General features: G+C 47.9%; 2 protein-coding genes across 3 annotated transcripts in view; both read right to left on the reverse strand.

The window, feature by feature from the left end:
• The window catches only part of LOC139640210 (eukaryotic translation initiation factor 5B-like), a 9,653-nt gene extending 8,425 nt beyond the window's left edge, over window positions 1-1,228 (reverse strand). For both annotated transcript variants that reach the window (XM_071514390.1, XM_071514389.1), the window contains exon 1: window positions 1,156-1,228. In XM_071514390.1, coding sequence (XP_071370491.1) covers window positions 1,156-1,190 — 35 coding nt within the window. In that variant the 5' untranslated portion in view covers window positions 1,191-1,228. The remainder of the gene's footprint in view (window positions 1-1,155) is intronic.
• A 4,784-nt stretch (window positions 1,229-6,012) lies between these two features.
• On the reverse strand, window positions 6,013-11,623 carry lipt1 (lipoyltransferase 1). The gene is made up of 4 exons (XM_071514387.1): window positions 11,604-11,623; window positions 8,955-9,572; window positions 8,102-8,323; window positions 6,013-7,543 (listed from the first exon to the last, which is right to left on the reverse strand). The coding sequence occupies exons 2-4, from the start codon at window positions 9,496-9,498 to the stop codon at window positions 7,122-7,124; spliced, it is 1,188 nt and encodes a 395-aa protein (XP_071370488.1). The 5' UTR covers window positions 9,499-9,572; window positions 11,604-11,623; the 3' UTR covers window positions 6,013-7,121.

Genomic DNA, 11,623 nt, shown 5'->3' on the forward strand with positions numbered 1-11,623 from the left:
TGAATGAGAATATTCAGTCTGACTGTTTTCTAAGGGAACACAGAGGCTTTATGAAGGAAAGTGTTCAGCTCACAAACTGACCTGATCCACTGCACCACTACAGCAATATTATTGATCAGTTATCAGTGATGTGACTGACTGATCAGCTGATTACAAGTCATTATTGATGATATGATATCAAGTCATTACCTTACAGATGATAAATTATCTATAGTGATCGGAGAAGACGCTAATTCATAAGCTGATTGAACGTCACTGATTGGTAAATTGACAAGTCATTCATTTAGAAGATGACAAGTCATGGATTAATGAAATAATAACAAGTCATTTATTGATCAACATCATGAATCATTGATTAGTGATCCGTTCCAGCCAAACGGTGCATTAACTGATGAGTGAAACATTGATAAATTACCAGTCTATTGATTGAATGGATCAGCCATGCTGCTAACGCGTTAGCAACCAGCTAACCCAGCAGCTAGCTGCTAGCTAGCTCGACCCACCGTGGTTTTAGATCTGTTGTCATGAAGAACCTGTTCTAAACAGAGACCCTGCTAACAGCTAACAGCTAACAGCTAAGGAGAGGCAGCAGAGGGCCTTTAGCTGCTAGCTGAGCTGCCGCCTGCTGGACCTGCAGCTCCAGACACTTTAACATGAAAACAGCAGAACAGTCATCTGCTCCACAGTGAAGATCAAACCTCTGACTGACTGACTGACTGACTGACTGACTGACTGACTGTCTGTCTGTCTGTCTGTCTGTCTGTCTGACTGACTGACTGACTGACTGACTGACTGTCTGTCTGTGAACACCGACAACACAACACACCGACAGGCTGAGTCCGCCTGGCAGCCTGCAGCTAACCGACTGTCTGTCTGTACAGAAGCCAGCGGAGCGGACCGAGCCCGGCAGGCCGAGAGAGCCGAGCAGGTCACTGCAGCCAGCTGGAGTCTGGAGTCTGGACATCAACCTGCAGCCCGGCGGCCACATGACACTCGTGGTTAGCTTCACCGTTAGCTTCACCGTTAGCTAGCCGCTACAGCGCTAGATGAGCGGCTAACAGGCCTGTTCACCGGCTGGTTTCCAGCCGGGAAAGCCGCCTGCTGCCTGCCTCTGTCCCGGCAGCCTGCCGGTACCCGGGCCGGTGTTTTATCTACCTGTCCTCCCCGGACTTCTTCTGTTTCTTCCCCATTCTGCTGTGAGTCTCCTCGGTCTTCCCTCTGCTGCCGACACGGCTCACATCAGCCAAAGATCGTCTATTGAGAACACCAGTCACGTCGTAGGTTGACAATAACTATTCGACTTCCGGTCTCTAATTGTTGCAGTTGCCATAGCGACCCATCTGCTGCGGGAACTACTCACCACATTGTCAGTGTTATCTGTGGATGTTAACAATAGTTTGGTCAACATAAACCCGAGATGTCATTAAAAAAAATATATATATATATATATATATATAAAATAAGAAGATTTTCTTTATGTTATGATATATTTTACTGAAGAAGGCCAGCTCGCCCTGGTTTTCCAGAAACCGGTCAGTGTTTGGTTCCTGGAGATAGGGTCAGAGTGAGAGCTCTTTTGTTTGGTCTCCTCTCTGACAGGACTCCCAGCAGCACGCATGGCCAGTTTCAGGAACAGTGCGCATGCGCCGCTGAGCTGACTGTTCGTGAGCTTCATGCTGCGCAGCGTTGCGCTGGAGAGGCGGCGCGAGGCAGGCGCTGTTCAATTCAACAATAATACTAACTTTATTTCTTATAAAAAAAAATATGTTCAAAGACATTTTACTAATCTGACGTCCTCATCTTTCATCTCCCTCCTTTTTTCTACAGCAGGATTTTGATTCTCAAGACAGTAACCAGGTTTACATGATGTCACCAACTCTTACAGTAATGTGGAAATAAAAATATTATATTGCACATATCGGACCTGCCGGTGTGTGATGAGTCAGGCTGTACGGGTCACAGTACGGGTCACAGTGCGGGTCACAGTGCGGGTCACAGTACGGGTCACAGTACGGGTCACTGTACGGGTCACTGTACGGGTCACTGTGCGGGTCACTGTACGGGTCACTGTACGGGTCACTGTGCGGGTCACTGTATGGGTCACAGTACGGGTCACTGAACGGGTCACTGTACAGACTGTACGGGTCACTGTGCGGGTCACTGTACGGGTCACTGTGCGGGTCACTGTGCGGGTCACTGTACAGACTGTATGGGTCACAGTACGGGTCACTGTACGGGTCACTGTACAGACTGTATGGGTCACAGTATGGGTCACTGTGCAGGTCACTGTGCGGGTCACTGTACGGGTCACTGTACGGGTCACTGTGCGGGTCACTGTATGGGTCACAGTACGGGTCACTGAACGGGTCACTGTACAGACTGTACGGGTCACAGTACGGGTCACTGTACGGGTCACTGTGCGGGTCACTGTGCGGGTCACTGTACAGACTGTATGGGTCACAGTACGGGTCACTGTACGGGTCACTGTACAGACTGTATGGGTCACAGTATGGGTCACTGTGCAGGTCACTGTGCGGGTCACTGTACGGGTCACTGTACGGGTCACAGTACGGGTCACTGTACGAGTCACTGTACAGACTGTATGGGTCACTGTACGGGTCACAGTACGGGTCACTGTACGGGTCACAGTAGACTACGGGTCACAGTAGACTGTACGGGTCACTGTACGGGTCACTGTAGACTATACGGGTCACTGTATGGGTCACAGTACGGGTCACTGTACGGGTCACTGTACGGGTCACAGTAGACTGTACGGGTCACTGTACGGGTCACAGTACAGGTCACTGTACGGGTCACAGTACAGGTCACTGTACGGGTCACAGTAGACTGTACGGGTCACTGTACGGGTCACTGTAGACTATACGGGTCACTGTATGGATCACAGTACGGGTCACTGTACGGGTCACTGTACGGGTCACAGTAGACTGTACGGGTCACTGTACGGGTCACAGTACAGGTCACTGTACGGGTCACAGTAGACTGTACGGGTCACAGTAGACTGTATGGGTCACTGTACGGGTCACAGTACGGGTCACTGTACGGGTCACAGTAGACTACGGGTCACAGTAGACTGTACGGGTCACTGTACGGGTCACAGTATACTGTACGGGTCACAGTACGGGTCACTGTACGGGTCACAGTACAGGTCACAGTAGACTGTACGGGTCACTGTATGGGTCACAGTACGGGTCACTGTACGGGTCACAGTAGACTGTATGGGTGACTGTACGGGTCACAGTAGACTGTATGGGTGACTGTACGGGTCACTGTAGACTATATGGGTCACAGTACGGGTCACAGTAGACTGTACGGGTCACTGTACGGGTCACAGTACGGGTCACTGTACGGGTCACTGTACGGGTCACAGTAGACTGTACGGGTCACTGTACGGGTCACTGTATGGGTCACAGTAGACTGTACGGGTCACTGTACGGGTCACTGTATGGGTCACAGTACGGGTCACAGTAGACTGTACGGGTCACTGTACGGGTCACAGTACGGGTCACTGTACGGGTCACAGTAGACTACGGGTTACAGTAGACTGTACGGGTCACTGTACGGGTCACAGTAGACTGTACGGGTCACTGTACGGGTCACTGTACGGGTCACAGTAGACTGTACGGGTCACTGTACGGGTCACAGTAGACTACGGGTCACAGTAGACTGTACGGGTCACTGTACGGGTCACAGTAGACTGTACGGGTCACAGTACGGGTCACAGTAGACTGTACGGGTCACTGTACGGGTCACAGTAGACTACGGGTCACAGTAGACTGTACGGGTCACTGTACGGGTCACAGTAGACTGTACGGGTCACAGTACGGGTCACAGTACGGGTCACAGTACGGGTCACAGTAGACTATACGGGTCACAGTACGGGTGACTGTACGGGTCACAGTAGACTATACGGGTCACAGTACGGGTGACTGTACGGCCAGGTGTGCTGTCTGTGTGACACTGTCTGCTGCGGCTGTGTACTACAGCTGTACAATAGAATCCAGTAGAATAGAATAGAACGCAGTAGAGGCTGATAGAATACTACATTAGAATACAGTAGATTAGGACAGAGTACAGCAGAATAGAATAGGATAGAATAGAATAAAATAGAATCGAGTAGAATAGAACAGAACTGAATAGAATAGAACAGAATAGAATAGAACAGAACTGAACAGAATAGAACAGAACAGAATAGAACAGAACAGAATAGAATAGAACAGAATAGAATAGAATAGAACAGAACAGAATAGAATAGCATAGAACAGAATATAATAAAATAGAACACAACAGAACAGCCCATGATGATAGCTGGTGTTCGTGTCCAAACAGGATAAACAGGAACAGGAACAGGAACAGGAACAGGAACAGGAACAGGAACAGGAACCAATCATCATCATGGGCCAGAAAAATGCAGCTTAAACACATTCTGCTGTTTGATTGATAAACAATAAAATGTTTTAATGAAATGGTCTTTGGATTCATCAAAGCACTTGAGCACCTGTCACTCACACTTTTTAATTCAGTTCACACACATGAAGAAACCCATCCCAGTCTGACAGGAGACTCCCCGGGTCTTCCGGTCTCCATGGAGACTCCCCGGGTCCTCCGGGTCTCAATGGAGACTCCCCGGGTCCTCCAGGTCTCCATCGAGACTCCCCGGGTCCTCCGGTCTCCATCGAGACTCCCTGGGTCCTCCGGTCTCCATGGAACCAGACAGACTGACTGATGAAGACTGTTCACATCATGAGGAACCTGATGAGCAGCAGTCTGGGTTCTCCTGTCTGTTCCACTGAGACCAGACGGAGAACAGAAACATGGCAGCTGAGAGCAGCAGACTCTCTGATGAGGAAACTAATGCTGACATGAAGAACATGAACAATATGAACTGTCTGCAGCAGAGGAGTCACCGAGTCAGCTTTGCTCAAGTCCCAAGTCAGTCTCAAGTCTTGAGGCACAAGTCTCAAGTCAAGACTCAAGTCTAAGATTATCAAGTCAAGTCCATGTCATTAATGTCGAGTCTCAAAATGTAGAACAGCAAGTCAAGTCAGAACAAATCAAGAGTCCAGTATCAATTTAATATCTTAAAGAGTCTATAGACAACTTTTTTGCTTTAACTTATCATTATGAAGTAATTGCACAGTGTAACGGCTATAGAATAATGACACCATCGGCATTTAGATTGGTTCCTATAAGCTTCGCTTTCACTGTGCAGCTCTGTCTGCCACCGGGTTCGATCTCCCAGGAGAATGAAGGCTCGACTTACGGCACAAAGGAAGTGAGTCATCCATTGCGAAACCAAAAGAGGTCCGGTAGCTATCCCCAGTAAAAAAAAAAAAGGTAGCTATCCCCAGTAGTGGAAATGGCGGACGGTGGAACAACTGCAGTGACAGTGGAAACTCTTCCCTCTATCACAGCACTGAGATCGGGGTTCTAGTTCAAATTGGGATTCTTTCTTGCTTTGGACAGTAGCAGGCTGCTGGTGGTAGCGTTAGCCATGTTGCTAACGTTTCTGGCTGCTAGCGGTAGCGTTAGCCATGTTGCTAACGCTAATGCTAGCAGCCAGAAAACGAACCAGGAGCTACAAGGAAGCCAGAACCAGCCAGAAACAAACATCTATGTTTGTTTCTGGAACAAAAGAAACAAACATCTAACTATGTTTGTTTCTGGCTGCTAGCGTTAGCTATCGTAGCTAGCGTTAGCCATGTTACTAACGCTAGCTAACGCTAACGCTAGCAGCCAGAAACAAACAAATGATCCATTGTCTGTTTGATAATCTAAACAAAGAACAGGTTTTCTTGCAGAGGCCTTTCTAAAATGAGCAGTGGTGAAAGTTACTATATTGTGTTTTGATCAAAGAGTTGATAAGCAGACAGATGGTTTGTTCTGTTGCACAGAGCTAGACTCTAACAGGAAGAGATCCGGTTGACTTTGAGACAGCAGAGCAAACAACAACAAAACCACCTGGAAACACTAGAGGGGGACAACGGAGGGAAAGTTAAAAAGTTGTCTGTATCCACTTTAAAGAAAACTAAATATCCAGGACTTTCCAATGCAATATGGTTTTAATAGGATAAAAACTTGCTAAGAGCATCATGAGTTTGATTTCTATAATCAGTTTCAACTTCAATAAATTCAATCATTCCATACAAATTCAGAAAACAGAATTTAAATTCAGTCGTCTGCTGGAACAAATCTCATCACTTTCAATCTAAGTCATTTACACAAACACAAGATCTCAAGTCAAGACTTTAGAAACCTTTTCAAGTCATCAGAGCACAAGTCAAGTCGAGTCTCAAGTCACCAGAACCCAAGTCAAGTCGACTCTCAAGTCACCAGAACCCAAGTCAGAGTCGAGTCTCAAGTCACCAGAACCCAATTCAAGTCGACACTCAAGTCACCAGAACCCAAGTCAAGTCGAGTCTCAAGTCACCAGAACCCAAGTCAAGTCGACTCTCAAGTCACCAGAACCCAAGTCCGAGTCGAGTCTCAAGTCACCAGAACCCAAGTCAGAGTCGAGTCTCAAGTCACCAGAACCCAAGTCAAGCCGACTCTCAAGTCACCAGAACCCAAGTTAGAGTCGAGTCTCAAGTCACCAGAACCCAAGTCAGAGTCGAGTCTCAAGTCACCAGAACCCAAGTCAAGCCGACTCTCAAGTCACCAGAACCCAAGTTAGAGTCAAGTCCTAAGTCACCAGAACCCAAGTCAGAGTCGAGTCTCAAGTCACCAGAACCCAAGTCAAGTCAAGTCCTAAGTCACCAGAACCCAAGTCAAGTCAAGTCCGAAGTCACCAGAACCCAAGTCAGAGTCATGTTCCAAGTCACCAGAACCCAAGTCAGAGTCATGTTCCAAGTCACCAGAACCCAAGTCAGAGTCATGTTCCAAGTCACCAGAACCCAAGTCAAGTCGAGTCTCAAGTCACCAGAACCCAAGTCAGAGTTTTACATCACTTCCTTCAGGAGAGAAATCAGCTGACTGAACATAACCTGGTTTCCCTGTTATGACATCACCGGAGGTCATGGAAACACTTTAAATGACTGTGAGCAGCTGAAGGACTGATGATGATCAGCTGTTTGGTTCAACAGACAAACATGGAAGTCGCTCTGTCATCCCATCAGAGCGGCGACGGCGTGGCTCAGCGCCTGCAGGCGGTGCCGCAGGGCCGCGGGCTGCGGGGGCAGCAGCACGGCGGCGGCGGCGGTGGCGGCGGCGGCGGCGGCGGGGCCGAAGCGCTCGCCCTCCAGCCGCCCGCTCAGCTCGCCGCTCAGCGCCGCGGGAAGCCAGGCGGAGGAAACCCGCAGCTCGCAGCGCGCGATCACGCCGCTCTTCACCTCCATCCGCAGGAGGGCGGAGCTCCGGGCGCTCGACCGCTCGTCCGTCAGGTCCAGAGAAGTCTCCACGGCGAACGCGGGCGTCCGGCCGAACAGCCAATCCCAGCTCCGCAGCTCGGCCGCCGACCCGCCGGCGCCCGGAAACGCCGACTCGTCGGAGGGATCGACCGGCGTGACGGGAGCGCTGAATCCAAACTCTGAAAACACAACAGAGTCACAGCAGCTCAGAGCAGAGCAGTAGAACAGTGTTTCCCAAACCAGTCCTCAAGGACCCCTTTTCCTGCAAGTACTGGTTCCACCTCTACTCTTGAGCACCTGATCCAGTTAAGGTCTTAATACTGATCGGTAGAGACAGATCCACCTGAACAGAGCAGCATGACAGTGTCTAGGCCCCAGTGGGATCAGGTGTGCAAGAGTAAAGATGGAATAAAGACAGAATAGATAGAATAGAACAGAACTGAACAGACTAGAACAGAACATAATAGAACAGAACAGAACAGAACATAATAGAACAGAACAGAACATAATAGAACAGAACAGAACAGACTAGAACAGAACATAATAGAACAGAACAGAACATAATAGAACAGAACAGAACAGAACAGACTAGAACAGAACATAATAGAACAGAACAGAACATAATAGAACAGAACAGACTAGAACAGAACATAATAGAACAGAACAGAACATAATAGAACAGAACATAATAGAACAGAACAGAACATAATAGAACAGAACACAGGACAGAGGCGTACCTGTGTTGTACTGCTCCACCAGCGCCCCCAGCAGCTCGTCCCAGTGCATTGTGGGAAGGCGGTCCAGCAGGTTGGCGGTGGGCGACGGGACGCTGGGCGTGGCCCGGCTGAGGATCGCCCCGCTGGTCGGCCGCAGCAGCGCCGACAGGGCGGAGCGGTCCGCGGAGTGCAGCAGCGTCAGGTGGTGATAGGCCGAGGAACGAGCCAATCGGGACGCAGAGCCTGCAGCGGCACAACAACACACCGATCAACTCACCTGGAGGTCACTGTTCAGCCTGTGCTGTCAATAAAGATTCATACAGAACATCGTACTCAGGGGTGGTGTGAATGTGGATTACAACACACACACACACGTTTGTTTTTCAATTCTTGTAATCCATTATTAGTTACATTTTAAAATCAGAATGTTGTTTTTGATTGATTTTTCTTTCATATTGTTTCATTTTTGCTGAAAAAGTTAAAAATAGAATAAATAGAATCCAACAAACCATGCTAATCTGATCTGATTCAATCTGATCTAGTCTAGTTTGATCTGATCTCCACCTGAGATGTTGTACTGTCTGTTGAGTATGACGTCTAATCTGATCTAATCTGATCTAATCTGATTTGATCTAATCTAATCTAATCTGATTTGATCTAATCTGAGTTGATCTAATGTAATCTAATCTAATCTGATCTAATATAATCTGATTTGATCTAATCTGATTTGATCTAATCTGATCTAATCTAATCTGAGTTGATTTGATTTGATTTGATTTGATCTGATCTAATCTGATCTAATCTGATCTAATCTGATTTGATGTAATCTACTCTAACCAGCTTCCTGTCTCCCGGCCCTTAGCCCCGCCCCCACCTGAGATCTTGTACTGTCCGTCCAGCAGGATGTCCAGTCTGTGGTTGGTCTGGACGTCCAGTCCGGGCCGCAGCGCCTTCAGGGCGTCGGTGACGACCCGCAGGTTCCTCTGCCGGTCGTACCGGGTCCTGCAGGTGAAGAAGGTCATGTTGAGGTTCCCCAGGTCGTGGTAGACCGTCCCGCCGCCGCTGCGCCGCCGGGCCAGAGGGATCCCCGCCCGCCGCATGGCCCGCAGGTCGCACTCCGCCCAGGGGTTCTGGTGCCGCCCGATCACCGCCGCCGGCCGGTTCCTCCACAGCAGCAGGACGCTGCGGCGCCGCAGGTCCACGTTGGCGTCGATCCAGTCCTCCAGAGCCAGGTTCTGGTAGACATCTGTGGACCGGGAGTGCAGGATCAGAGCCGGCCCGCCGCCACCCAGCGCCGCCGCCGCCGCCGCCGTCGGCCCGCCGCTGCTGGGCCGGGCCGGCGGGCCGACCGGCCGACACACACACACGCCCGTCAGGCCTCTTAACAGAGACAACGTCCGTCTGCGGTGTGACATCATGACGTCTCTCTGCTGGCTCCTCCCCCTCCTTCACTTCACTTCCTGATGCTGAAGTGACGAGTCAGCGGGACAAACTGAAACACGGAGACAGAAACTAGGTGTTAAGGACATTGTTGTAAACTGAAATAAAACTGTACATGAAACGGTTTTACTTTTTGTCTATTTGTTTATGTGGGGGGTAAAAACAGGATGAATTCTGGGAGATTTTACATTGTAAAATGAACTCATGATTCATTGTTTGTAAACAACAGAAAACACCTGAGGCCCGTCCGGCTTCACTGAACCGAACACTGATCCCTGATCACCGGCTCACTGCTGGTCGCCAACACAGGATTTACCTGTCAGCTGTGAGCGCGCTCACAGGAAAGAGGCGGGGTTTGGAACAAATAGCCAATCACATGCAGCATGGACAGATCCAGATCAGACAGGTTGGATAAGATCAGATGAAACTATTGATCCTGTGAGGAAACTAGATTGTTGCCACAGCAGAAGTAATATGCTTCAGCAGAGAAAAGGATATAGAATATAAGCCCTATATAGGCTACTTTAAAAAGAAGTAATAGAAATAGGCGAAAACGATTAAATAATTAAACAATAAAAGTCATAAACAATAAATAGACCTATTTGTAGGATTATATAAGCCCTAATATATACTGCTGACATTTTCAACACACGGGTATCAGAAAGAAATGGAGACTAACAGTCTCCATTTCTTCTCTTTCTCCAGTCTCCATTCAAATTCTTATAATAAATAAATGTCAGCATTAGAAAACATAACCGTGAAAAGTGACGTAGTTCCTGCTTCCAAGGCTCGAGAGGATAACTGCCCGTCATCAGGACACAGAGGGCAAACTTTCCACTGACACGATAATTTGTGAGGCTGTAAAAAGATTTTCTATTCATAAAGTCGGACTGATGATCTTCAGGGCTGCAGCGATGGAATATGAATATGATGTAATAATAATAATAATAATAATAATATAATATGATGTATAATATGATGTATGATGTAATATGATAGGAATATCATCATATCAACGCCGACACTGAACCAAACACAGAGATATGACACCGTTATAACGCTGTTATAACAATGTAATGTCTCTATAGAGATATAACACTGTCGGGAATCTAATGAAAACATTTTAGTGCAATTAATATGCAAAAGTAACTTTCCTTCATTGATAATATGGTCAGTTTAGTAGCCTAGCTGCTATATCTCAGATATAATACATTATCGTGGAAAGCAAAGTGAGTCTGGTGTGTAAACACGTCACAGAGCTTCAACTGTCTGTTCAGTCAACACTTTCCTTTATTACTTGTCATTTTCATTTGAATGCGTTATTTTTGTCCATATCGGGATCCTGTAGGAATGCAGACTCCCTGTTTCCAGAGAGCTGATTGGTCAGGAGGTCTTTCGTCCGTTTTGATCCGACAGCCGGAACTGAAGCTGCTCCGGAGCAGCCGTGCGGCAGGTTACCATGGTGACCTGCCCCGGTCAACAGTTAAAAAGCCAGAGTTAACCCAAAGTTAGCTGCCGACACACTGATCTGGCCTCGTGAGACCGGCCTCTGGTCTCCACACCCCTTCATTATAATCACCTGTTCATTTATTACACTCACCGGTTACTTTCCTACCAACACGGACACCGCCGCACTGACTGAAACAAACTGAATATAAAACCAAAACTCTGATATTTATTTTCCTTGAGACCGAAACCACGACACCTGCCGGACAGAAGCGGTGAGTTTCCTTCACACTGTGGGACCGGTCAACATGTTGATACCTGCTGAGTTAGCGAGGAAAATAATTATCTGTCTGTTATATTCACTGGAGACTCCCGACAGACAAAACACACAGCAGCAGCAGCAGTATTAGTAGTAGTATTAGTATTAGCATTAGCATAGCAGTAGGCTAGTAGCAGTATTCCCTGCACCTGGTGACACTATGGAGGCATTTCTGTTTGTTAGCTTTAGCTTTTCTTTACGTCATCACGTCGTATTCAACCTGAAAATTAAACCGGCACGTTCCAGACATTTTAATATACTGTCCGTTAACAGACAGTTGTGAAATATATCAGATAAAGTGTTTGGTTTCATGCTGACCTGTGGCAGAGAGGAGAGGT

The sequence above is a fragment of the Centroberyx affinis genome, unplaced genomic scaffold, assembly GCF_046629955.1.
Source record: "Centroberyx affinis isolate AG114_WGS23_722 - 3 ecotype Tasmania unplaced genomic scaffold, CSIRO-AGI_Caff_v1 ptg008607l_1, whole genome shotgun sequence".
In the NCBI taxonomy this organism is placed as follows: domain Eukaryota; kingdom Metazoa; phylum Chordata; class Actinopteri; order Beryciformes; family Berycidae; genus Centroberyx; species Centroberyx affinis.

Coding starts and splice junctions, on each gene's coding strand:
- lipt1 (XM_071514387.1), bottom strand. CDS start 9,498: ATGATGTCACACCGCAGACGGACGTTGTCTCTGTTAAGAGGCCTGACG. Junction 8,324..8,954: donor CGGACAGTACAAGATCTCAG/GTGGGGGCGGGG, acceptor GTGCCGCTGCAG/GCTCTGCGTCCCGATTGGCT. Junction 7,544..8,101: donor GGTGGAGCAGTACAACACAG/GTACGCCTCTGT, acceptor TTGTGTTTTCAG/AGTTTGGATTCAGCGCTCCC.